The sequence below is a fragment of the Eleutherodactylus coqui genome, chromosome 2 (genome assembly GCF_035609145.1).
Source record: "Eleutherodactylus coqui strain aEleCoq1 chromosome 2, aEleCoq1.hap1, whole genome shotgun sequence".
NCBI lineage: Eukaryota > Metazoa > Chordata > Amphibia > Anura > Eleutherodactylidae > Eleutherodactylus > Eleutherodactylus coqui.
In genome coordinates, this window is record NC_089838.1 from 325,936,128 (window position 1) to 325,963,692 (window position 27,565).

At 48.7% G+C, this 27,565-nt stretch overlaps 1 protein-coding gene across 1 annotated transcript; it reads left to right on the forward strand.

Moving 5' to 3' along the window:
• On the forward strand, positions 1-27,319 carry LOC136610302 (uncharacterized). Its single transcript, XM_066589532.1, has 3 exons — positions 1-114; positions 20,694-21,056; positions 26,877-27,319. Exons 1-3 carry the CDS (start codon positions 75-77, stop codon positions 27,317-27,319), a joined length of 846 nt encoding a protein of 281 aa, XP_066445629.1. The 5' UTR covers positions 1-74.
• The last annotated feature ends 246 nt before the right edge of the window (positions 27,320-27,565 follow it).

Genomic DNA, 27,565 nt, shown 5'->3' on the forward strand with positions numbered 1-27,565 from the left:
CTGATATAAAGAACAAGCGTCCTGCAGACTTTTGATCATCCTCTCTACGCTGTCCAGATCGTCCTCCACCATCTATGATGAGACTTTCCATCCTGGTCTTTTGTTGCTTCCACGGTAAGATAGGAAGCCTAGAACGTCCTATTTTATACCATTAAGGACGATGGGGGGGAAGGCAAATCTACTAAATTGTTTCTTTTCAAGTGTGATCAGATGGATTTTGGTCATAGGCAAGCCCCTCTGTTTCAGATATGGGCTTAGTGTTGCACTAGGCTTTATTTTCACGGAAGTCCTTAAGGTCTTGTAACAATAGATTATGTTTATGCTCTTTTAGTTGTTGCGTATATTTAGATATGTTATCTTGTAGGGTTTTCTCCTTACTGAGAAAGTCCGGATCTGTAGAAAAGCGTTTAGCTTTTTCTACATGGTCCTCTAGAGATTTTGGTTCTTAACTCAAATTATTCCTTCTCTCCTAAAGGAGGAGATGAATTAATTTAAAGGGGTTGTCCCGCGCCGAAACGGGTTTTTTTTTTTTTTCAACCCCCCCCCCGTTCGGCGCGAGACAACCCCGATGCAGGGAGGTAAAGAAAGCTCACCGGAGCGCTTACCTGAATCCCCGCGCTCCGGTGACTTCTCTACTCACCGCTGAAGATGGCCTCTTCCTCCGTGGACCGCAGCTCTTCTGTGCGGTCCACTGCCGATTCCAGCCTCCTGATTGGCTGGAATCGGCACGTGACGGGGCGGAGCTACACGGAGCTACACGGAGCCCCATAGAAGACTGCAGAAGACCCGGACTGCGCAAGCGCGGCTAATTTGGCCATCGGAGGGCGAAAATTAGTCGGCACCATGGAGACGAGGACGCCAGCAACGGAACAGGTAAGTATAAAACTTTTTATAACTTCTGTATGGCTCATAATTAATGCACAATGTACATTACAAAGTGCATTATTATGGCCATGCAGAAGTGTACAGACCCACTTGCTGCCTCGGGACAACCCCTTTAAGGGAGAATTCTGTTGAAGTAGCTTCCCATTTGCTCATAAACTCAGCAGTTCTACAGTGTGGTGGTAGTAAAACAGTATTACGGAGACCCCTAGGGACTATTTTTTTCTCTGTATACTTTTGTAGCCCCTGCACCTCCCACCAAAAATTGTGGGAATTCCTTATAACTGCGTGTAAGATTTTTGAAACAAACACCAAGTGTAATGTTTTGGGCTTATGGGTTATAACCGTCTTCCAAAAAGACTGAACTGGCTTCAGTTAACCAATCTAATTGGTTGATATTCTGGGAAAGAAAGCATGCAATATATATAATTAGGGATTCACAGAGGCAGTAATAGTCTATAATATAATCAATTAGCCCTTCACATATTCAATATCCCCAACATTGGGCATCTATAAATGCAATAACATCTGCGAATGGTACATTTAAGATGCTAATCTCCAAAGCTTACTGAACTATATACTGGTGTTTCAGTAATTTTGCACTTTATGTGTATCTACGCTTGAGTGGTCGCGTACTCTCGGTTATCAGACTTGCGACACTTCAAGTATTATAGCCATGTAGGCATTATTTAGGAGAAGCAGTCTTTGAGGATTTATATGCTACATACCCCTTATCTGCCATTGAACATTGTGGCTATAGCGTTCATGTTCCATGTGAGTCTGTCTGAGTACTAGTTGTTTGTTTTTCTGCCCTAGCAGTAAGTATACACACCCTTGACGTATGTCTTCCCCTTTGGCCTTATACGTGCCCCATGTCTATACAGTTTTAATTGAATTAATAAAGAATATCTTTAGCAAGTCTATTCTGTAAAGGGCAAAATTATATAAGACAATTAATACAATGGAGAACAATGTGCAGCTACAAACGGACCTAGATAAGCTGGGGGCTTGGGCAGAAAAATGGCAAATGAAGTTCAATGTTGATAAATGTAAAGTTATGCACATGGGCAGGAGAAACGGATGTCACCAATATACACTAAATAGGTTACTGCTGGGGAAAAGTGATATGGAAAAAGGCCCAGGGGTACTAGTGGACTCAACTGGAGCAACCAATGCCAATCAGCTGCTGCAAAAGCTAGTAAGGCTTGGGGTGCATTAAAAGAGGTATAGGGGCGAGGGACGAGAACATTATTCTCCCACTATATAAGGCACTTGTCAGGCCTCACATGGAATACTGTGTACAGTTCTGGACACCCCTGCTCAGGAAGGATGTTGCAGTGCTTGAGGGGATTCAAAGATGGGCAACTAAATTAATAAATGAAATGGGAGGACTGGAATACCCAGAGAGGTGAACAAAATTGGGATTATTTACCCTGGAAAAAAGACGGCTAGGAGGCAATTAAATAACTGTGTATAAATACATGAGGGGACAATACAAGGATCTCTTCCATGATCTGTTTATATCCAGGACTGCGACGGTAACAAGAAGGCATCCTCTACATCTAGAAGAAAGCAGGTTTTATTATGAACACATAAGGATTCTTTATTGTAAAAGCAGTGAGACTGTGGAACTCTCTACCTGAGGACGTGGTGATGGCAAAATCCACTGAAGAGTTTAAGAGGGACTAAATGTGTTTCTTGAGTGGAAGGATATTACAGGATATAGACATTAGGTGACCAGCTGGGTTCTTGTTCCAGGTCTTACATTCAGGTAGGAACTATCAAAGGTTGACCCAGGGATTATTCTGCTTGCCATTATGGAGTCAGGAAGGAATTTTTCCCCCAAAAGGGCTAATTGGCTCCTGCATCTTGGGTTTTTTGCCTTCCTCTGGATCAACAACATAGGAGGATAAACAGGCTGAACTAGATGGACATTGTCTTCATTCAGCCTAAGATACTATGTTACTATGTATGTTTACATTTATGTGGGCAAATAAGCACCAGGCCCACATGAACGTGACCAAGAAGGGGATATAATAAACACAGTAATACCAACTGGACAGAGAACTGCATACTGTGGACTGGACTCACAGACAGACATAACATAAAACTGAAAAACAAGCAACACACTCACCAAACATCCCCGCACAATAAAGCAGATGCAATTGCTGTAATATAAATACAAGGGATTAGTTCGTGAATTGGCCCAGTCACTTAAGCTGCGAGCCCAGCGATCAAGAGTTCTCATGTCTTGTGGTCCCTAATCTAGCAGGACACAATTCACACCGCAAACTGCACAGACATGGAAACATAACCCGGACACCCCACAGACACTGAAAGGGGCCAGTATTTATATGAGAGCACAGACCCTGGGGATTGGCTGATCTAAGCAAACCACACCCAACCAGGTAAATTACCCCACACCTGTGAAGGTGTGCTCATGGAACACTGTAGAACAACAGACTCCAGGAGCACAAATCTGACAGGCAGTCAGAATAACCACTGGATCAACGTTTTGATAGTTCCTACCTGACGCCAAGACTCGGATCAACAACCCCACTGGTCACCTAATGTCTATATCCTGTAATATCATAGCGCTCTCAAAAGGCATCTAGTCCCCTCTTAACCTCCTCTATCGATTTTACCATCATCACGTCCTCAGGCAGTTCCACAGTCTCACTGCTTTTACAGTAAAGAATCCCCTTCTGTGTTCAAGATGAAACATGCTTTCCTTTAACTGTAGAGGACGCCCTCTTGTTACTGTCCTGGGTGTAAACAGATCATGGGAGAGATCCTTATATTGTCCCCTCATGTATTTATACATAGTTATTTAATCGCCCCTTACCATCTTTTTTCTCGGGTGAATAATCCCAGTTTTGATAGCCTCTCTGGGTATTCCAGTTCTCTCATTCCATGTATTAGTTTAGTCGCTCTTCTTTGAACCCCCTCAAGCACTGCAGCATCTTTCCTGAGCACCGGTGTCCAGAACTGTAAACAGTATTCCATGTGAGGCCTGACAACTGGGTAAAACTGGACCATTGGATGGCAGCTTACTGCCAGTAATTTGATGGGACATATATCCAATCAGAACAATCTTGGCTGAATCCCTGTAAGATCCATAACTAAAGTATCTGGAGCTACAGGAACTGCCTAATTCCCTAACTAAGGTACCAGTCCCAATACAATCAATACTACTAGTGGCTCATCTCCCAATCTAAGTAGGATAATGAATATCCCTCTCGAAGTGATACGAGAAGGTTATTAATGGCTCAGATACTTTTAGTATATTAGAATAAGTACCATAATTACTAGCCCCCAATGAATAGAAAAATGACTACTTAGGAGGCTAGCTAATTTTCAGTTGTTTTAGATACTATTCCGTTGTAATCTTGAAAGGTTGTAAACTTCATTAATATTCATGATTTAACGTTATAGATATTATTCTGTTAGAGTCTTGGTATTGGTTCCAAAATCCATTCATTTAAAAGGTTCAATGCATTTCGTTGTACTATTCAATTCATGAGGAACCAAATTATTCTAGTAAACCTATGCTTAGAACGCTCAATGATTGATACTAAATTATAATCTTAGTACGCAATCAAAGTCACATAAGATAAATGCCCAATATAATGGTTTACCATGGCAGCAGCGACTCTATAAAACACAAACAGACACAATAAGGAAATCTAGTAGAAAGTCTTAGTGTAAAAGGGGGCTGTCATTGTGATAGTTCAGTCCTGTGCTAAATGGGTGTGGCTAAAGCGTTAATGATCAGATGTGTAATTACATCAGATGATAATGGGCGTGGTCTCTCTTGGGAGAATCCTCTGATGGGGAAATCCCATCATTCTCAACATCTTTCACTGCACCTGCGCCCGATTCATATCATACAACTGGGAGAGAAGCCTTGCTTGTATTCCATTGTGCCTGCGATATCACAACTTTACATCACGATTTCTACCAGAGGGAGATACTTGAATAGCTGATAATATTGGTAAATACCAAAGATGGTTATAGCAAAAAGGTAAACCCAACCACAATAAACCATATAAGTCTTTTATAGAGATGAGCGAGCGTACTCGTCCGAGCTTGATGCTCGTTCGAGTATTCGGGTACTCGAGATGCTCGTTACTCGTGACGAGCACCACGCGATGTTCGAGTCACTTTCATTTTCTTCCCTGAGAAATTTGCGCGCTTTTCTGGCCAATAGAAAGACAGGGAAGGCATTACAACTTCTGACTGTGTGCAGTACTGTTGAGGCTGCTGGGAGCAGTGTTGCACAATTATTATTTTTTTTTGTATATCGGGTGTGCAGACCATAGCGTCCTCAGTCTGCAGTCATTTTACAGAGTATAGGGGCAGTACTGGTGAGGCAGGGACAGTGGTACAGGGAAAGAGATATACTGTCTATATAGGCAGTGGGCTTTTTAAAAAAAATTGGGGAAAAATACTATATTTGGGCTGCCTGTGACCGTCTTCAGGTTACTGCGTGTCTGCTGGGGGTAGTAGTCGCTAATTAATACCCAGCTAAGCGTTACAGCAGGCTTGCGCATAATTGTTTCCTGGCTCTGCTGTGTCCGTTACATGATCGCCGTCATCCCGCCAGAGGGAAAGAGCATACATATATATATATACTCTGCATACTCTGCATAATTGTTTCCTGGCTCTGCTGTGCGCTCCATAAGCGAAGTCAGCCTCCAACGACAGGCCAATAAGCGGCACATTTAATTACAGCGTTCTGTTTCTGCTCTACTCGTAATACACCATGCTGAGGGGTAGGGGTAGGCCTAGAGGACGTGGACGTGGGCGAGGATGCAGAGGCCCAAGTCAGGGTGTGGGCACAGGCCGAGCTCCTGGTCCAGGTGTATCGCAGCCGACTGCTCCGGGATTAGGAGAGAGGCAAGTTTCTGGTGTCCCCAGATTCATCTCACAATTAATGGGTCCACGCGGTAGACCTTTATTAGAAACTGAGCAGTGTGAGCAGGTCCTGTCGTGGATGGCAGAAAGTGCATCCAGCAATCTATCAACCACCCAGACTTCTACCCCGTCCACTGCTGCAACTCTGAATCCTCTGGCTGCTGCTCCTCCTTTCTCCCAGCCTCCTCACTCCATTAAAATGAAGCATTCTGAGGAGCAGGCAGACTCCCAGGAACTGTTCTCGGGCCCCTGCCCAGAATGGGCAGCAATGGTTCCTCTCCCACCGGAGGAGTTTGTCGTGACCGATGCCCAATCTTTGGAAAGTTCCCGGGGTCCGGGGGATGAGGCTGGGGACTTCCGGCAACTGTCTCAAGAGCTTTCAGTGGGTGAGGAGGACGATGATGATGAGACACAGTTGTCTATCAGTGAGGTAGTAGTAATTGCAGTAAGTCTGAGGGAGGAGCGCACAGAGGATTCGGAGGAAGAGCAGCTGGACAATGAGGTGACTGACCCCACCGGGTTTGCTAAGCCTACTGATGACAGGTCTTCAGAGGGGCAGCAAGTGCAGCAGCAGGGCAGGTTGGAATAGGCAGTGCGGTGGCCAGGGGTAGAGGCTGGGCCAGACCGAATAATCCACCAACTGTTTCCCAAAGCGCCCCCTCGCACCATGCCACCCTGCAGATGCCGAGGTGCTCAAAGGTGTGTCAGTTTTTCACTGAGAGTGCAGACGACCGACGAACTGTGGTGTGCAAGGTTTGTCGCGCCAAGATCAGCCGGGGAGCCACCACCACTAGCCTCACCACCACCAGCATGCGCAGGCATATGATGGCCAAGCACCCCACAAGGTGGGACGAAGGCCATTCACCGCCTCCGGTTTGCACCACTGCCTCTCCCCCTGTGCCCCAACCTGCCACTGAGATCCAAACCCCCTCTCAGGACACAGGCACGACCGTCTCCCGGCCTGCACCCACACCCTCACCTCCGCTGTCCTCGGCCCCATTCAGCAATGTCTCTCAGTGCAGCGTCCAGCCGTCACTAGCGCAACTGTTTGAGCACAAGCGCAAGTACGCCGCCACGCACCCGCACGCTCAAGCGTTAAACGTGCACATAGCCAAATTGATCAGCCTGGAGATGCTGCCGTATAGGCTTGTGGAAATGGAGGCTTTCAAAAAACATGATGGCGGCGGCGGCCCCGCGCTACTCGGTTTCCAGTCGCCACTACTTTTCCCGATGTGCCGTCCCAGCCCTGAACGACCACGTCTCCCGCAACATTGTACGCACCCTCACCAACGCGGTTACTGCCAAGGTCCACTTAACAACGGACACGTGGACAAGCACAGGCGGGCAGGGTCACTATATCTTCCTGACGGCACATTGGGTGAATTTAGTGGAGGCTGGGACAGAGTCAGAGCCTGGGACCGCTCACGTCCTACCCACCCCCAGAATTGCGGGCCCCAGATCGGTGGCGGTATCCGCAGCGGTGTATGCTTCCTCCACTAAACCACCCTCCTCCTCCTCCTACACAACCTCTGTCTCGCAATCAAGATGTGTCAGCAGCAGCACGTCGCCAGCAGTCGGTGTCGCGCGGCGTGGCAGCACAGCGGTGGGCAAGCGTCAGCAGGCCGTGCTGAAACTACTCAGCTTAGGAGAGAAGAGGCACACGGCCCACGAACTGCTGCAGGGTCTGACAGAGCAGACCGACTGCTGGCTTTCGCCACTGAGCCTCCAAGCAGGCATGGCCGTGACAACGGCCGTAACCTGGTGGCGGCTCTGCAGCTCGGCAGCCTCATGCATGTGCCATGCCTGGCGCACGTCTTTAATTTGGTGGTTCAGCGCTTTCTGAAAAGCTACCCACGCTTGTCAGACTTGCTCGGAAAGGTGCGCCGGCTCAGTGCACATTTCCGCAAGTCCAACACGGACGCTGCCACCCTGCGGACCCTGCAACATTGGTTTAACCCTTTCCAATCCACTGTCTGACCTCTAAAGACATTATGATTTAAGGCTGTACAGCTCCGATGTTGAAAGACATCCGTTGGGGATCTCTTACTTTATATTGCCAGCCTCTCTGCTGTCGGAGCCTATCCAACGTGTCACTTCATGCAGTACTGGCTTTAGCCAGCATATAGCGCTGTTGTATAACAACAGAAAAAGAGTAAGCCCCCTAGGAAAACCAGGATACAAATTGGATTAGAAAGGGTTAATCTGCCAGTGCACCGACTGCTGTGCGACGTGCCCACACGGTGGAACTCTACGCTCCACATGTTGGCCAGGCTCTATGAGCAACGTAGAGCTGTAGTGGAATACCAACTCCAACATGGGCGGCGTAGTGTGAGTCAGCCTCCTCAATTCTTTACAGAAGAGTGGGCCTGGTTGGCAGACATCTGCCAGGTCCTTGGAAACTTTGAGGAGTCTACCCGGATGGTGAGCGGCGATGCTGCAATCATTAGCGTCACCATTCCTCTGCTATGCTTCTTGAGAAGTTCCCTGCAAAGCATAAAGGCAGTTGCTTTGCGCTCGGAAATGGAGGCGGGGGAAGACAGTATGTCACTGGATAGTCAGAGCACCCTCATGTCTATATCTCAGCGCGTTGAGGAGGAGGAGGAGGAGGGGGAGGAGCATGAGGAGGAGGGGGAAGAGACAGCTTGGCCCACTGCTGAGGGTACCCATGCTGCTTGCCTGTCATCTTTTCAGGGTGTCTGGCCTGAGGAGGAGGAGGAGGATCCTGAAAGTGATCTTCCTAGTGAGGACAGCCATGTGTTGCGTACAGGTACCCTGGCAGACATGGCTGACTTCATGTTAGGATGCCTTTCTCATGACCCTCGCGTTACACGCATTTTGGCCACTACAGATTACTGGGTGTACACACTGCTCGACTCACGGTATAAGGAGAACCTTTCCACTCTCATACCCGAAGAGGAAAGGGGTTCGAGAGTGATGCTATACCACAGGACCCTGGCGGACAAACTGATGGTAAGATTCCCATCCGACAGCGCTAGTGGCAGAAGGCGCAGTTCCGAGGGCCAGGTAGCAGGGGAGGCACGGAGATCAGGCAGCATGTACAGCGCAGGCAGGGGAACACTCTCCAAGGCCTTTGCCAGCTTTATGGCTCCCCAGCAAGACTGTGTCACTGCTCCCCAGTCAAGGCTGAGTCGGCGGGAGCACTGTAAAAGGATGGTGAGGGAGTACGTAGCCGATCGCACGACCGTCCTCCGTGAAGCCTCTGTTCCCTACAACTACTGGGTGTCGAAGCTGGACACGTGGCCTGAACTCGCGCTCTATGCCCTGGAGGTGCTTGCTTGTCCTGCGGCTAGCGTTTTGTCAGAGAGGGTGTTTAGTGCGGCTGGGGGAATCATCACGGATAAGCGTACCCGCCTGTCAACTGACAGTGCCGACAGGCTTACACTCATAAAGATGAACAAAGCCTGGATTTCCCCAGACTTCTCTTCTCCACCAGCGGACAGCAGCGGTACCTAAACAATACGTAGGCTGCCCCAGCGGATGGAAGCATCATTCTCTATCACCATCAAAAACGGGGACCTTTTAGCTTCATCAATCTGTGTATTATATTCTTAATCCTCCTCCTGCTCCTCCTCCTGAAACCTCACGTAATCACGCCGAACGGGCAAAGCGATTAATGGGTTTCACCTGCTCTCTTGGCTGGGCATGGGCAATTTTTCTGATGTACATTAGTACTGTTGGTACACCAATTTTTTTGGGCCCTCGCCTACAGTGTCATCCTAGTAATTTTTATGGGCTTCGCCTGCACTCATGCTACAGCAAGGTGTGTGGGGTTGGCCTACACTTTTGCTACATAAATGTAACTGGGGCCTTGTCTATACTGCAACTACTGAAATGTGAAAGAGACTTATCTCCCTAAACTGCTGCAACGGGAATGTTACTGTGGCCTGTCTTGAGTGCTACTATTACTGAAATGGAACTAAGGCTGTGCTCCCCCTATACTGCTGCTTCGGAATTGTTACTGAGGCCAGTCTAGACTGCTACTATTACTGAAATGGAACTAATACTGTGCTCCCCCTTTAATGCTGCTAGTGATATGTTACTGGGGCCTGTCCCTAATGCTACTGCTGAAATGTTACTAATTCTGGGCTCTGCCTATACCTCTGCTAATGCTATGTCACTGGGGTGTGGAAACGGAGGCTTCCCAAAGACATGATGGCGGCGAGGCCATTTCCCACCAACGCGGTTACTGTTAAGGTGCATATAACCACGGACACGTGGAGAGGACACGTAGTGCCTGAAAAGCATCCCCCTCCTCCTCCAACAATGAAAACATTCTTGGCAAATACCTTTGCATTGGTCCATCTGGTGGCAGTCCAAGAATTTCACCTTTAACGACACAACAAGAGAGCCCCCCCACCATCCCCCCACCACGGCCCACTTAATCCTGGCCACATTCCGAAAACCAACTAAATAAAACCGCGCTACTAGGTCCGCACTCGCCACCACATTCCCACCAACGCGGTTACTGTTAAGGTACATATTACCAGTCTGACTGGGGCATGCACTGTGGGCCGAAGCCCACCAGTATTGTATCTGACGTTAGCTCTGCTGAGCAGGGCACTGCAATGTGATACATTTATGTACCGCTGATGGGTTCCCGGGAGCCACCCATGCTGTGGGTCCACAGTGACTTCACATTACGGATTTGTACCTGCCAGTGTCTATGTATTAAAAACCCCGGTCAGACTGGGGCATGCAGTGTGGGCCGAAGCCCACCTGCATTTAATCTGACGTTACCTCAGCTGTGCTGGGTACTGCAATGGGATTTGTTTATGTACCGCCGGTGGGTTCCAGGGAGCCACCCATGCTTCGGGTCCAAACGGACTTCACATTAGGGAGTTGTACCTGCATGTGTCTACTTATAAAGAACCCCAGTCTGACCGGGGCATGCAGTGTGGGCCGAAGCCCACCTGTATTTAATCTGACGTTACCTCAGCTGTGCTGGGCACTGCAATGGGATTTGTTTATGTACCGCCGGTGGGTTCCAGGGAGCCACCCATGCTCTGGGTGCACACAGAATTCCCATTGCGGAGTTGTACCTGCCTGTGACTATTTATAAAAAACCCCGGTCTGACTGGGGCATGCAGTGTGGGCGGAAGCCCACCTGCGTTTAATCTGACATTACCTCAACCGTGCTGGGCAATGCAATGGGATTTATTTATGTACCGCCGGTGGCTTCCTGGGACCCACCTATGCTGTCGGTCCACACGGAGTTGTAACTGCATGTGTCTACTTATAAAGAACCCCAGTCTGACTGGGGCATGCAGTGTGGGCCGAAGCCCACGTGCATTTAATCTGACGTTAACTCAGCTGTGCTGGGCACTGCAATGGGATTTGTTTATGTACCGCCGGTGGGTTCCAGGGAGCCACCCATGCTGTGGGTGCACACGGAATTCCCATTGCGGATTTGTACCTGCCTGTGACTATTTATAAAAAAACCCGGTCTGACTGGGGCATGCAGTGTGGGCCGAAGCCCACCTGTATTTCATCTGACGTTAGCTCTACTATCCGGGGCACTGCAGTGGGACAAACTACAGAAGCAATACAGCGCTAATGAGACGTGCACAGCTACGCTAGCATTGGAGTCCGCTATAGGCCTGCGATTGCTGAGGGTTTGTGCAGAGGCCTATGTCCTGGGTGCAGTGAAAGTCCGCTTCCTGCCTAGGATTGCTGAAGCTGTGGGCCGAGGCCTATGTCGTGGGCGCGGTGCAAGTCTGCCATGTTTGGCTGCTCAGATCAATTTTTGGTTCATGTCTTGGGTTTCCTAGGATCCACCTGTGCTGTTGGTGCAAACTTAGCTCCCATCGCGGTGTTTGACCTGTCTGGCACAAAGACACTGACTGACTTGGGTAGGGGGCAGAGCGCAGACGGCTTTCCCCTTGCAGTGTCGATTGAGCTATGCGACACCTTGACAGAATGAATAGTGTGTGGCACATGGATTCGCCATTGCTATGCCCATGTGTGCAGGTCCTGATGGAGGTGGCACAGAATTGGATTTCTCATTGCTTCTGTACAGCATTGTGGGCTATCGCCCCACCCCTTTTAAAGAGGGTCGCTGCCTGGCCCTGCCAACCCTCTGCAGTGTGTGCCTCCGGTTCCTCCTCATGGCAGACGCACTTATAAATAGACATGAGGGTGGTGTGGCTATGAGGCCAGCGTGTGGCATGAGGGCAGCTGAAGGCAGTGCAGGGACACTGGGTCGTGCGGGGGGGGGGGGGTTCGGGCAGCATGTAACCCAGGAGAAGTGGCAGCGGTGTGTCCCACAGGCAGTGATCGTGCTTTGTTGGAGGTAGTGTGGTGCTTAGCTAAGGTATGCCTTGCTAATGAGGGTTTTTCAGAAGTAAAAGGTTGGGGGGGGGGGGCTCACTCTTGCCGCTATTGTGGCTTAATAGTGGGACCTGGGAACTTGAGATGCAGCCCAACATGTAGCCCCTCGCCTGCCCTATCTGTTTCTGTGTCGTTCCCATCACTTTCTTGAATTTCCCAGATTTTCACCAATGAAAACCTTAGCGAGCATCGGCGATATACAAAAATGCTCGGGTCGCCCATTGACTTCAATGGGGTTCGTTATTCGAAACGAACCCTCGAGCATCGCGGAAAGTTCGACTCGAGTAACGAGCACCCGAGCATTTTGGTGCTCGCTCATCTCTAGTCTTTTACAAAAAACAAGGCGCAGATTGGAAAAAGGAGAAATCAGGGAGATTAAATAATCAAAGAAAGCAGTTGAAGGAGAGTGCCTCATTGAGGTTGTCAGACGTACTGAATTTATCCTGTAAATCCATGCAGTCTCTTTTTGAAGTAGCTTTTTATTCACATTACCACATCTTCCAAAGGTCCGTATGACCCCTGTTCCTTAAAATTGTAACTGTGTCAGATCCCTATCATGGCATTGCCACATGCGGATAGCTATAGAAGTAGTCTCTTTCAGTCTAACATTGCCAACATGGGCAAGGATCCTCCTCCTGAACTATTGGGAGGTTTTCCCCACGTAGTTCATAGGGCATGAGCAACTTGGCATGAACACAATGTTGGAGGTAAGGTATGTTACAAACTCCCTGCTCTGATAAATTATCTTCGCTGGTGCACTGACGAAAGTAGAACCTTTGGCAATAAATGGGCATGCAGAGCACCTGGAGGAAGGGGATGTGTCAACTATCCCAAATCTACCCAGCTACATCTGGTCAGGAATATGAGACACAAGATGGCTTTTATTATTTTATGTCTAATATACCTACCCGTACGGAAGGTAATGGCAGGAGGATTGGGTTAAAGGTTCTTTATGTTGGCATCCTCCTTCAATATAGTGCAGTATCTGGGGCACCCCACTGTCAAAAGTACCTATTACCTTAAACGTATGATCAGGCTTGCGCTTTTGAGGTACAGAAGATCTGTCCTACTTTGTTCTGACACATGAAGGAATGCTTAATTAATAGAGATGAGCGAACGTACTCGTCCGAGCTTGATACTCGTTCGAGTATTAGCGTGTTCGAGATGCTCGTTACTCGTAACGAGTACCACGCGATGTTGGGGTTACTTTCACTTTCATCTCTGAGACGTTAGCGCGCTTTTCTGGCCAATTGAAAGACAGGGAAGGCAATTCAACTTCCCCCTGCGACGTTCAAGCCCTATACCACCCCACTGCAGTGAGTGGCTGGCGAGATCAGGTGTCACCCGAGTATAAAAATCGGCCCCTCCCACGGCTCGCCACAGATGCGTTCTGACATAGAGGAGGGAAAGTGCTATCTTCTGGAGCTGCTATAGGGAGAGCGTTAGGAGTATTTTAGGCTTCAAGAACCCCAACGGTCCTTCTTAGGGCCACATCTAACCGTGTGCAGTGCTGTGGAGGCTGCTTTTTGCAGTGTTGCACTTTTTTTTTTTGGTATATCGGCCGTGCAGAGCATTGTGCCCTGCAGTAATACTCCAGGGACAGAAGTGCTTAGGCAGGGACAGAAGACATATTATTCATTGAATATAGGCAGTGGGCCTTTGCTAAAAAATTTGGGGCAAAAAATCTATTTGGCCTGCCTGTCACTGTGCTCAGTGTTCTGGGTCTGTGTGTGCTGGGTGTAGTAGTTCTACAAAATCATACGCAGCCAGCTAAGTGTTACAGCAGGCTTGCGCCAAATTATTTCCTGGCTCTGTCTGGGCTCTGAAATCACCGCTGTGTTGCAGTTGCCAGTGCAACACTCTGCAGTTCTGTGACATACTCTAGGGACAGAAGTGCTTAGGCAGGGACAGAAGACATATTGATTAAATATAGGCAGTGGGCCTTTGCTAAAAAATTTGGGCCAAAAAATCTATTTGGCCTGCCTGTCACTGTGCTCAGTGTTCTGGGTCTGTGTGTGCTGGGTGTAGTAGTTCTACAAAATCATACGCAGCCAACTAAGTGTTACAGCAGGCTTGCGCCAAATTATTTCCTGGCGTTCCGTAAGCGAAGTCAGCCTCCAACCACAGGCCAATAAGCGGCACATTTAATTACAGCGTTCTGTTTCTGCATTACTGGTAATACAGCATGCTGAGGGGTAGGGGTAGGCCTAGAGGACGTGGACGCAGCCGAGGACACAGAGGCCCAAGTCAGGGTGCGGGCACAGGCCGAGCCAGTGCGGTGGCCAGGGGTAGAGGCAGGGCCAGACCGAATAATCCACCAACTGTTTCCCAAAGCGCCCCCTCGCGCCATGCCACCCTGCAGAGGTCAAGGTGCTCTACAGTGTGGCAGTTTTTCACAGAGACGCCTGACGACCGACGAACAGTGGCGTGCAACCTTTGTCGCGCCAAGATCAGCTGGGGAGGCACCACCACCAGCATGCACAGGCATATGATGGCCAAGCACCCCACAAGGTGGGACGAAGGCCGTTCACCGCCTCCAGTTTGCACCACTGCCTCTCCCCCTGTGCCCCAACCTGCCACTGAGATCCAACCCCCCTCTCAGGGCACAGGCACTACCGTCTCCTGGCCTGCACCCACACCCTCACCTCCGCTGTCCTTGGCCCCATCCAGCAATGTCTCTCAGCGCAGCGTCCAGACGTCGCTAGCGCCACTGTTCGATCGCGAGCGCAAGTACTCCGCCACGCACCCGCACGCTCAAGCGTTAAACGTGCACATAGCCAAATTGATCAGCCTGGAAATGCTGCCGTATAGGCTTGTGGAAACGGAGGCTTTCAAAAGTATGATGGCAGCGGCGGCCCCGCGCTACTCAGTTCCCAGTCGCCACTACTTTTCCTGATGTGCCGTCCCAGGCCTGCACGACCACGTCTCCCGCAACATTGTACGCGCCCTCACCAACGCGGTTACTGCCAAGGTCCACTTAACTACAGACACGTGGACAAGCACAGGCGGGCAGGGCCACTATATCTCCCTGACGGCACATTGGGTGAATTTAGTGGAGGCTGGGACAGAGTCAGAGCCTGGGACCGCTCACGTCCTACCCACCCCCCGAATTGCATGCCCCAGGTCGGTGGTGGTATCTGCGGCGGTGTATGCTTCCTCCACTAAACCACCCTCCTCCTCCTCCTACGCAACCTTTGTCTCGCAATCAAGATGTGTCAGCAGCAGCATGTCGCCAGCAGTCGGTGTCACGCGGCATGGCAGCTCAGTGGTGGGCAAGCGTCAGCAGGCCGTGCTGAAGCTACTCAGCTTAGGAGATAAGAGGCACACGGCCCACGAACTGCTGCAGGGTCTGACAGAGCAGACCGACCGCTGGCTTGCGCCGCTGAGCCTCCAACCGGGCATGGTCGTGTGTGACAACGGCCGTAACCTGGTGGCGGCTCTGCAGCACGGCAGCCTCACGCACGTGCCATGCCTGGCCCATGTGTTTAATTTGGTGGTTCAGCGCTTTCTGAAAAGCTACCCACACTTGTCATACCTGCTCGGAAAAGTGCGCCGGGTCATCGCACATTTCCGCAACTCCAAGACGGACGCTACCACCCTGCGGACCCTGCAACATCGGTTTCATCTGCCAGTGCACCGATTGCTGTGCGACGTGCCCACACAGTGGAACTCTACGCTCCACATGTTGGCCAGGCTCTATGAGCAGCGTAGAGCTATTGCGGAATACCAACTCCACATGGGCGGCGTAGTGGGAGTCAGCCTCCTCAATTATTTACAGAAGAGTGGGCCTGGTTGGCAGCCATCTGTCAGGTCCTTGGAAACTTTGAGGAGTCTACCCAGATGCTGAGCGGGGATGCTGCAATCATTAGCGTCACCATTCCTCTGCTATGCCTCTTGAGAAGTTCCCTGCAAAGCATAAAGGCAGACGCTTTGGAATCGGAAATGGAGGCGGGGGAAGACAGTATGTCGCTGGATAGTCAGAGCACCCTCATGTCTATATCTCAGCGCGTTGAGGAGGAGGAAGAGGAGGGGGAAGGGGAGGAGCCTGAGGAGCAGGAGGGGGAAGAGACAGCTTGGCCCACTGCTGAGGGTACCCATGCTGCTTGCCTCTCATCCTTTCAGCGTGTATGGCCTGTGGAGGAGGAGGAGGATCCTGAAAGTGATCTTCCTAGTGAGGACAGCCATGCGTTGCTTTCAGGTACCCTGGCACACATGGCTGACTTCATGTTAGGATGCCTTTCTCGTGACCCTCGCGTTACACGCATTCCGGCCACTACGGATTACTGGGTGTACACACTGCTCGACTCACGGTATAAGGAGAGCCTTTCCACTCTCATTCCCGAAGAGGAAAGGGGTTCAAGAATGATGCTATACCACAGGGCGCTGGTGGACAAACTGATGGTAAACTTCCCATCCGACAGCGCTAGTGGCTGAAGGCGCATTTCCGCGGCCCAGGTAGCAGGGGAGGCGCAGAGATCAGGCAGCATGTACAGCGCAGGCAGGGGAACATTATCCAAGGCCTTTGCCAGCTTTATGGCTCCCCAGCAAGACTGTGTCACCGTTCCCCAGTCAAGGCTGAGTTGGCGAAAGCACTGTAAAAGGATGGTGAGGGAGTACGTAGCCGATCGCACGACCGTCCTCGGTGACGCCTCTGCCCCCTACAACTACTGGGTGTCGAAGCTGGACACGTGGCCTGAACTCGCGCTGTATGCCCTGGAGGTGGTTGCTTGTCCTGCGGCTAGTGTCCTGTCAGAGAGTGTGTTTAGTGTGGCTGGGGGAATCATCACGGATAAGCATACCCACTGTCAACCGACAGTGCACTCATCAAGATGAACAAAGCCTGGATTTCCCCAGACTTCTCTTCTCCACCAGCGGACAGCAGCGATACCTAAACAATACGTAGGCTGCACCCGCGGATGGAAGCATCGTTCTCTATCACCATCCAAAACGGGGACCTTTTTGCTTCATCTATCTGTCTATAATATTCCTCCTCCTCCGCCTGCTCCTCCTACCGAAACCTCACATAATCACGCCGAACGGGCAATTTTTCTTAGGCCCACAAGGCTCAGTCATATATATTATTTTTCTAAACAATTTTTATACGTTTCAATGCTCATTAAAGCGTTGAAACTTTCACCTCAACCAATTTTTATTTTTACTGGGCTGCCTCCAGGCCTAGTTAGCAATTAAGCCACATTAACCAAAGCGATTAATGGGTTTCACCTGCCCTCTTAGTTGGGCATGGGCAATTTTTCTCAGGTACATTAGTACTATTGGTACACCAATTTTTGGGGGCCCTCGCCTACAGTGTAATCCAATTAATTTTTTGCCCACCTGCATTACAGCTGACGTAACATCAGCTGTGTTGGGCACTGCAATGGGATATATTAATGTACCGCCGGTGGCTTCCTGGCACCCACCCATGCCGTGGGTCCACAGGGAGTTGTAACTGCATGTGTCCACTTCTAAAAAACCCAGGTCTGACTGGGGCATGCAGTGTGGGCCGAAGCCCACCTGCATTAAGCACGACATTACATCAGCTGTGTTGGGCACTGCAATGGGATATATTTATGCACCGCCGGTGGGTTCCAGGGAGCCACCCATGCTGTGGGTCCACAGGGAGTTGTAACTACATGTGTCCACTTCTAAAGAACAACAGTCTGACTGGGGCATGCAGTGTGGGCTGAAGCCCTCCTGCATTAAGCACGACATTACCTCAGCTGTGATGGGCAATGCAATGGGATACATTTATGTACCGCCGGTGGGTTCCAGGGAGCCACCCATGCTGTGGGTGCACACGGAATTCCCATTGCGGAGTTGTACCTGCCTGTGACTATTTATAAAAAAACGCGGTCTGACTGGGGCATGCAGACACCTTGACAGAATGAATAGTGTGTGGCACATAGGTTCCCCATTGCTATGCCCACGTGTGCAGCTCCAGATGGAGGTGGCACAGGATTGGATTTCTCATTGCTTCTGTACAGCATTGTGGACTATCGCCCCGCCCCTTTTAAAGAGGGTCGCTGCCTAGCCGTGCCAACCCTCTGCAGTGTGTGCCTGCAGTTCCTCTGGCAGACGCACTTATAAATAGACATGAGGGTGGCGTGGCATGAGGGCAGCTGAAGGCTGTGCAGGGACAGTTTGGTGTGCGCTGTGGACACTGGGTCGTGGGGGGGGGGGGTTGGGCAGCATGTTACCCAGGAGAGAAGTGGCAGCGGAGTGTCATGCAGGCAGTGATTGTGCTTTGTTGGAGGTAGTGTGGTGCCTAACAAAGTTATGCATTGCTAATGAGGGCTTTTCAGAAGTAAAAGTTGTTGGGAGGGGGGGGGCACTCTTGCCGCTATTGTGGCTTAATAGTGGGACCTGTGAACTTGAGATGCAGCCCAACATGTAGCCCCTCGCCTGCCCTATCCGTTGCTGTGTCGTTCCCATCACTTTCTTGAATTGCCCAGATTTTCACAAACGAAAACCTTAGCGAGCATCAGCGATATACAAAAATGCTCGGGTCGCCCATTGACTTCAATGGGGTTCGTTATTCGAAACGAACCCTCGAGCATCGCGAAAAGTTTGTCTCAAGTAACGAGCACCCGAGCATTTTGGTGCTCGCTCATCTCTATTAATTAACTATATTTAGGGGTAATCCCTCTGTAGAATCCTACTTCTTAGTTTACAACATTCGAAAGAAAATTCTGTTTCACTTGAGTAGTTCCTTTGAACCTGAAGGAATTGACCCTTGGGAATGGCTTTCTTAAGGGAATACGGATGAAAACTATCTCATTCCAACAAATTGTTGGTAACTGTAGTTTTTCGGTATATGATGAAAGACAGAGTTCTCTCATGCATCTGATCAAGATGTCTAAAAATGCAATGGATGTATCACTGATCTCCACTGTGACTCTTAGACCTACGTCATTTTTATTCAGATGTTGGACAAAATCCTGGAAAGATGACACACTCCCTGACGATAGTAGGAAGACATCATCAATAAATTGTAACCAGGGTAAGATATTAGCTGTCCATACGGAGGAACTCTCAGAAAATACAAGTTATTCCTCCTATCAGCCCAGATACAAATTAGTATATGAGAAAGCACATGGGCTCCCCATAGCTGTACCCCTGAGCTTGTGGAAGTACTGACCATTGAATAAAAAATGAAAAATAATATATTTTATAAGATCTTCAATGAATAGGTCGTGTCGATTTATATTGTACACCCCTCTGCCTCACCACTTTGAGGTCTCCTTGATATGAAAATAGCCAGCATATGTGCCTCGATATTAATGCCTTCCAGATGTCGAGGGACATCTGTTGTGTCCCTAATGCATGATGGAAGAGAAGTCACGAACGGTCTTAGGATGTTATCGATGTAAATGCTCGCATTCTGGGTAATATTGTCATTGTTATTTTTGGTAAGGTATAGAAGGTTACCACCTGAGAATGTGTAGGAGGCATAAATTGATGCTCACTTGGACTTATGTATCCCTGTTTCTTGGCCACAGTAAGAATCTCCTTCAGAGTGCCAAGAAAAGGAAGTGTAGGGTCAGACCCAATCCTTCTGTACGTCGATGGATCATCCAATAAATCCATGCAAGTTTTAATATTGTCCCTGCGATTCAAAATCATGATGTTCCCACCCTTATCGAATGGCTTTATCACTATTCCCGAATCAGATTCAAGTGAACGCAGTGATCTTAGTTCGAAAGACATAAGATTGCATTGCCTATTTCTCGGGATTGGAAGTCCCTTGAGATCAGCCATTGCCATCCTCTTGAATATGTCTATATGGGGGTATTAAATAGGGAGGTTCCTAACACTTTTCAGTTTCAGGTCCATGAAGGGACCTGTCCCCAATGGTCTTTGTCCCTCATTATAGAGAACCTCTAACAGTCTTAGGTCTGGTATATCCCTGACCTCCAAACCAAATCAGCTACCTTTCTCTTATCACACAAGAAAAGCTTCCTCCACTACAGCTTGCGAGTGAAGAAGGCAATGTCCTTTGTCCAGATAAACCTACCATACCTGGCCCTAGAAACAAAGGGCAGTCCCCTCTTCAACATGCTAATCTCCCTCTTTGATAACATCCGCTTAGATAAGTTTAGGATCTGCATCTTATCGTCACTATTCACATTCAGGGCAGCCAAATACTCAGCTCGAGTGTAAATAGTTATCACATGAACCACTCCAGTTGTCTCAACATCTTCCCAAGTTAGGTTTGTTCCCTTCAATCTCATAGTAGGTAATGTGAGATTGATTTGTCTAAAATAAAATAAGTTCGACATGTAAAGGATAAGACGGCGGAGATGGGTGGTTTCGCCATTCCCTGCTGTTACAGATAGAGACCAGCTGTCATCAGCTAGCTAGTCCCCTGCTGCCTCTGGCATGGGTAACCCTTGCGTGGTTTCTGCTGCAGTGCTGTAAAAGGCTAATGCTTCAGAATTGGACCCCTTAACAAGTGCCATAAAAAAGCAGACGAATAGTCACTAAGGGGTTAATATTTATTACTGATTTACAGGATTTCTCTCATTTCTCTCTGTGGGTCATTACAGGGACATGTTGGACATCAGATTACTGCATTCACCAACCAAAGACCCTCTATGTGAAGGAAGGAGAATCAGTCACCATCCCGTGTTCTTACACCAATGCTGAGGACCAGAGAGGGAGGTCACAGATTACAGTAACTTGGGGGAAAGTAAATGGAATAGACTGCAAGTATATCAAGAATATTACTGATGAGTATAAAGACCGGATCTCTGCAGTTCACCATCCTGATGACCGGACGGCGTCTATCACAATTCGAGGACTGAAGGCTGCAGATGGAATCACGTTCTGCTGTAGAGCAAGCATATTTACAGATGGCCATGAAGCTCTTTACTGGTATCACCCTCATGGGACCTCTCTCACTTTTGCAGGTAAAAAATAGTTTTTAAAATATATTCCAAATCCTGATCAATAAAATGACCTAAAACAGCCATATATTGCCGCACATATTCCTGATATCATCATCGGGTGGGAATTCCTTATATTGCCACTAGGTAGAAAATGTTAAATAGTAAAGAGATGCTTCTTTTGTGTTCACCCTGTTGGCCAAATTCTCTAGAAACTGCCTTGGTTGGAGTTCCTTGAGGGTACATTAGAAAGCCAAAAATACCTGAAAGTCTGCAAAGCAGACACGGTCGCCATAGGCACGATCGCCATAAGGCAGGCACAGTCGCCACCGGCACAATCGCCGTAGGGCAGGCGCAATGGCCTTAAGCCCTGAAGATATGTAGTAAGCCAGACAATAATGTGTGGAGGAGCAGCTTGTTCCTGGCAGGCTAATATGCAGTCACCCACTCAACCCAGCCCAGAATGGGGAGGAGTGACTGCATATACTAATAGCCTGCACATGTGAACGATACCAAAGATGTCAGCCATAGATGGGTGGTGACCCACCATACAGGATATCAACCCTGGCTGATATGACAGCGGGTTGCCCTGTATCTCCAAGGTGGGCCACACTGGCTGACATCTTGGGCTCCCCCACCAACTAGCAAACTACATACAAAGATACTAATGCATACTAATAAAATGCGGGTGTTAGTACTGCATTTTGGCCAAAACGCATAGGCTGACGGACCGCGTCGAGGTCACACCGCTTCCGTCAGTACCTACGCTAACTCACAATAAATTACATAAAATCACAGAGGTGAGGAAAAAGAAAAAAACACATATTCACTGAAAAAGCCAAAAATACCTGAAAGTCTGCAAAGCAGACACGGTCGCCATAGGCACGATCGCCATAAGGCAGGCACAGTCGCCACCGGCACAATCGCCGTAGGGCAGGCGCAATGGCCTTAAGCCCTGAAGATATGTAGTAAGCCAGACAATAATGTGTGGAGGAGCAGCTTGTTCCTGGCAGGCTAATATGCAGTCACCCACTCAACCCAGCCCAGAATGGGGAGGAGTGACTGCATATACTAATAGCCTGCACATGTGAACGATACCAAAGATGTCAGCCATAGATGGGTGGTGACCCACCATACAGGATATCAACCCTGGCTGATATGACAGCGGGTTGCCCTGTATCTCCAAGGTGGGCCACACTGGCTGACATCTTGGGCCAGGAACAAGCTGCTCCTCCACACATTATTGTCTGGCTTACTACATATCTTCAGGGCTTAAGGCCATTGCGCCTGCCCTACGGCGATTGTGCCGGTGGCGACTGTGCCTGCCTTATGGCGATCGTGCCTATGGCGACCGTGTCTGCTTTGCAGACTTTCAGGTATTTTTGGCTTTTTCAGTGAATATGTGTTTTTTTCTTTTTCCTCACCTCTGTGATTTTATGTAATTTATTGTGAGTTAGCGTAGGTACTGACGGAAGCGGTGTGACCTCGACGCGGTCCGTCAGCCTATGCGTTTTGGCCAAAATGCAGTACTAACACCCGCATTTTATTAGTATGCATTAGTATCTTTGTATGTAGTTTGCTAGTTGGTGGGGGAGCCCAAGATGTCAGCCAGTGTGGCCCACCTTGGAGATACAGGGCAACCCGCTGTCATATCAGCCAGGGTTGATATCCTGTATGGTGGGTCACCACCCATCTATGGCTGACATCTTTGGTATCGTTCACATGTGCAGGCTATTAGTATATGCAGTCACTCCTCCCCATTCTGGGCTGGGTTGAGTGGGTGACTGCATATTAGCCTGCCAGGAACAAGCTGCTCCTCCACACATTATTGTCTGGCTTACTACATATCTTCAGGGCTTAAGGCCATTGCGCCTGCCCTACGGCGATTGTGCCGGTGGCGACTGTGCCTGCCTTATGGCGATCGTGCCTATGGCGACCGTGTCTGCTTTGCAGACTTTCAGGTATTTTTGGCTTTTTCAGTGAATATGTGTTTTTTTCTTTTTCCTCACCTCTGTGATTTTATGTAATTTATTGTGAGTTAGCGTAGGTACTGACGGAAGCGGTGTGACCTCGACGCGGTCCGTCAGCCTATGCGTTTTGGCCAAAATGCAGTACTAACACCCGCATTTTATTAGTATGCATTAGTATCTTTGTATGTAGTTTGCTAGTTGGTGGGGGAGCCCAAGATGTCAGCCAGTGTGGCCCACCTTGGAGATACAGGGCAACCCGCTGTCATATCAGCCAGGGTTGATATCCTGTATGGTGGGTCACCACCCATCTATGGCTGACATCTTTGGTATCGTTCACATGTGCAGGCTATTAGTATATGCAGTCACTCCTCCCCATTCTGGGCTGGGTTGAGTGGGTGACTGCATATTAGCCTGCCAGGAACAAGCTGCTCCTCCACACATTATTGTCTGGCTTACTACATATCTTCAGGGCTTAAGGCCATTGCGCCTGCCCTACGGCGATTGTGCCGGTGGCGACTGTGCCTGCCTTATGGCGATCGTGCCTATGGCGACCGTGTCTGCTTTGCAGACTTTCAGGTATTTTTGGCTTTTTCAGTGAATATGTGTTTTTTTCTTTTTCCTCACCTCTGTGATTTTATGTAATTTATTGTGAGTTAGCGTAGGTACTGACGGAAGCGGTGTGACCTCGACGCGGTCCGTCAGCCTATGCGTTTTGGCCAAAATGCAGTACTAACACCCGCATTTTATTAGTATGCATTAGTATCTTTGTATGTAGTTTGCTAGTTGGTGGGGGAGCCCAAGATGTCAGCCAGTGTGGCCCACCTTGGAGATACAGGGCAACCCGCTGTCATATCAGCCAGGGTTGATATCCTGTATGGTGGGTCACCACCCATCTATGGCTGACATCTTTGGTATCGTTCACATGTGCAGGCTATTAGTATATGCAGTCACTCCTCCCCATTCTGGGCTGGGTTGAGTGGGTGACTGCATATTAGCCTGCCAGGAACAAGCTGCTCCTCCACACATTATTGTCTGGCTTACTACATATCTTCAGGGCTTAAGGCCATTGCGCCTGCCCTACGGCGATTGTGCCGGTGGCGACTGTGCCTGCCTTATGGCGATCGTGCCTATGGCGACCGTGTCTGCTTTGCAGACTTTCAGGTATTTTTGGCTTTTTCAGTGAATATGTGTTTTTTTCTTTTTCCTCACCTCTGTGATTTTATGTAATTTATTGTGAGTTAGCGTAGGTACTGACGGAAGCGGTGTGACCTCGACGCGGTCCGTCAGCCTATGCGTTTTGGCCAAAATGCAGTACTAACACCCGCATTTTATTAGTATGCATTAGTATCTTTGTATGTAGTTTGCTAGTTGGTGGGGGAGCCCAAGATGTCAGCCAGTGTGGCCCACCTTGGAGATACAGGGCAACCCGCTGTCATATCAGCCAGGGTTGATATCCTGTATGGTGGGTCACCACCCATCTATGGCTGACATCTTTGGTATCGTTCACATGTGCAGGCTATTAGTATATGCAGTCACTCCTCCCCATTCTGGGCTGGGTTGAGTGGGTGACTGCATATTAGCCTGCCAGGAACAAGCTGCTCCTCCACACATTATTGTCTGGCTTACTACATATCTTCAGGGCTTAAGGCCATTGCGCCTGCCCTACGGCGATTGTGCCGGTGGCGACTGTGCCTGCCTTATGGCGATCGTGCCTATGGCGACCGTGTCTGCTTTGCAGACTTTCAGGTATTTTTGGCTTTTTCAGTGAATATGTGTTTTTTTCTTTTTCCTCACCTCTGTGATTTTATGTAATTTATTGTGAGTTAGCGTAGGTACTGACGGAAGCGGTGTGACCTCGACGCGGTCCGTCAGCCTATGCGTTTTGGCCAAAATGCAGTACTAACACCCGCATTTTATTAGTATGCATTAGTATCTTTGTATGTAGTTTGCTAGTTGGTGGGGGAGCCCAAGATGTCAGCCAGTGTGGCCCACCTTGGAGATACAGGGCAACCCGCTGTCATATCAGCCAGGGTTGATATCCTGTATGGTGGGTCACCACCCATCTATGGCTGACATCTTTGGTATCGTTCACATGTGCAGGCTATTAGTATATGCAGTCACTCCTCCCCATTCTGGGCTGGGTTGAGTGGGTGACTGCATATTAGCCTGCCAGGAACAAGCTGCTCCTCCACACATTATTGTCTGGCTTACTACATATCTTCAGGGCTTAAGGCCATTGCGCCTGCCCTACGGCGATTGTGCCGGTGGCGACTGTGCCTGCCTTATGGCGATCGTGCCTATGGCGACCGTGTCTGCTTTGCAGACTTTCAGGTATTTTTGGCTTTTTCAGTGAATATGTGTTTTTTTCTTTTTCCTCACCTCTGTGATTTTATGTAATTTATTGTGAGTTAGCGTAGGTACTGACGGAAGCGGTGTGACCTCGACGCGGTCCGTCAGCCTATGCGTTTTGGCCAAAATGCAGTACTAACACCCGCATTTTATTAGTATGCATTAGTATCTTTGTATGTAGTTTGCTAGTTGGTGGGGGAGCCCAAGATGTCAGCCAGTGTGGCCCACCTTGGAGATACAGGGCAACCCGCTGTCATATCAGCCAGGGTTGATATCCTGTATGGTGGGTCACCACCCATCTATGGCTGACATCTTTGGTATCGTTCACATGTGCAGGCTATTAGTATATGCAGTCACTCCTCCCCATTCTGGGCTGGGTTGAGTGGGTGACTGCATATTAGCCTGCCAGGAACAAGCTGCTCCTCCACACATTATTGTCTGGCTTACTACATATCTTCAGGGCTTAAGGCCATTGCGCCTGCCCTACGGCGATTGTGCCGGTGGCGACTGTGCCTGCCTTATGGCGATCGTGCCTATGGCGACCGTGTCTGCTTTGCAGACTTTCAGGTATTTTTGGCTTTTTCAGTGAATATGTGTTTTTTTCTTTTTCCTCACCTCTGTGATTTTATGTAATTTATTGTGAGTTAGCGTAGGTACTGACGGAAGCGGTGTGACCTCGACGCGGTCCGTCAGCCTATGCGTTTTGGCCAAAATGCAGTACTAACACCCGCATTTTATTAGTATGCATTAGTATCTTTGTATGTAGTTTGCTAGTTGGTGGGGGAGCCCAAGATGTCAGCCAGTGTGGCCCACCTTGGAGATACAGGGCAACCCGCTGTCATATCAGCCAGGGTTGATATCCTGTATGGTGGGTCACCACCCATCTATGGCTGACATCTTTGGTATCGTTCACATGTGCAGGCTATTAGTATATGCAGTCACTCCTCCCCATTCTGGGCTGGGTTGAGTGGGTGACTGCATATTAGCCTGCCAGGAACAAGCTGCTCCTCCACACATTATTGTCTGGCTTACTACATATCTTCAGGGCTTAAGGCCATTGCGCCTGCCCTACGGCGATTGTGCCGGTGGCGACTGTGCCTGCCTTATGGCGATCGTGCCTATGGCGACCGTGTCTGCTTTGCAGACTTTCAGGTATTTTTGGCTTTTTCAGTGAATATGTGTTTTTTTTTTTTTCTTTTTCCTCACCTCTGTGATTTTTTGAGGGTACATTAGGGAATAAATTGTAGACAGATGGAACTTTTTACTTATCAAACATTAGTTGCATATCTTGCAAATATGCCATATAGGTCTGAGATGGGAACACCCTGCTACCTCTTTTGTACCCCTTTTCTATGCGGGAAAAACTTTTATACTGAAAAAACAAGGATAGAAATAAATTTACACAAAACAACCATATAAAAAGGGGAGATATCATAAAGGAGTTATATATCATGTGTCAGTGCTGACAAGGTTCCATCAGCTATGTGCAATACATATACCGTATATCCCATGTTTAACTTTATAGATGGAAGATGGGTGACTCAGATGGAGGAATTGATCGCTGTCCCAGGAGAAGAGATGATCATCCCCTGCCATTACCCGCTGGAGACCCTGGGGAAGGCGTTACCAGTGTCCTGGTATTCTGGATATAGTGAGCTGTGTGCCCTTAATAAGAACAAGATTCACACCTGGACCTCAGCAGACAGATCTGATAGATATTCACTGGTGAACGTGTCTGAAGACGTCTCTCTCCGTATACACAGTGTAAAGGATAATGAATCCCCCCAGTATTGTTGCCGTGTGGACATCAGTTATAGACAAATAACACAAAGCAGATTTGGCACAGAACTGACCTTCGCAGGTAAAGGAATATTTATTATTGTAAAATGGGAATTGAAGGTGGGGCCGGCCTCGGTCAGCAGCAAAGAAAGTGATCATAAAGCAAATACTCAGAATGGGCAGATTTAGATGCTTTGTAACAGGGAGATTACAGAAATGTTTTACAGTGTAAAAAAAAAGTAAATATATGTCTTAACTCCTTAATGACCAGGCCGAATTTTGGAAATCTGACATGTTTCACTTTAACATAGAATAATTCCATAGAGGCTTTGCATATTTAAATAACTCTGACATTGTTTTTTGCCACATATTGTACTTTATTTAGGTGGTAAAAATAAGCCGATAGAATTTGTGTATATTTATTAAAAGCGCCAA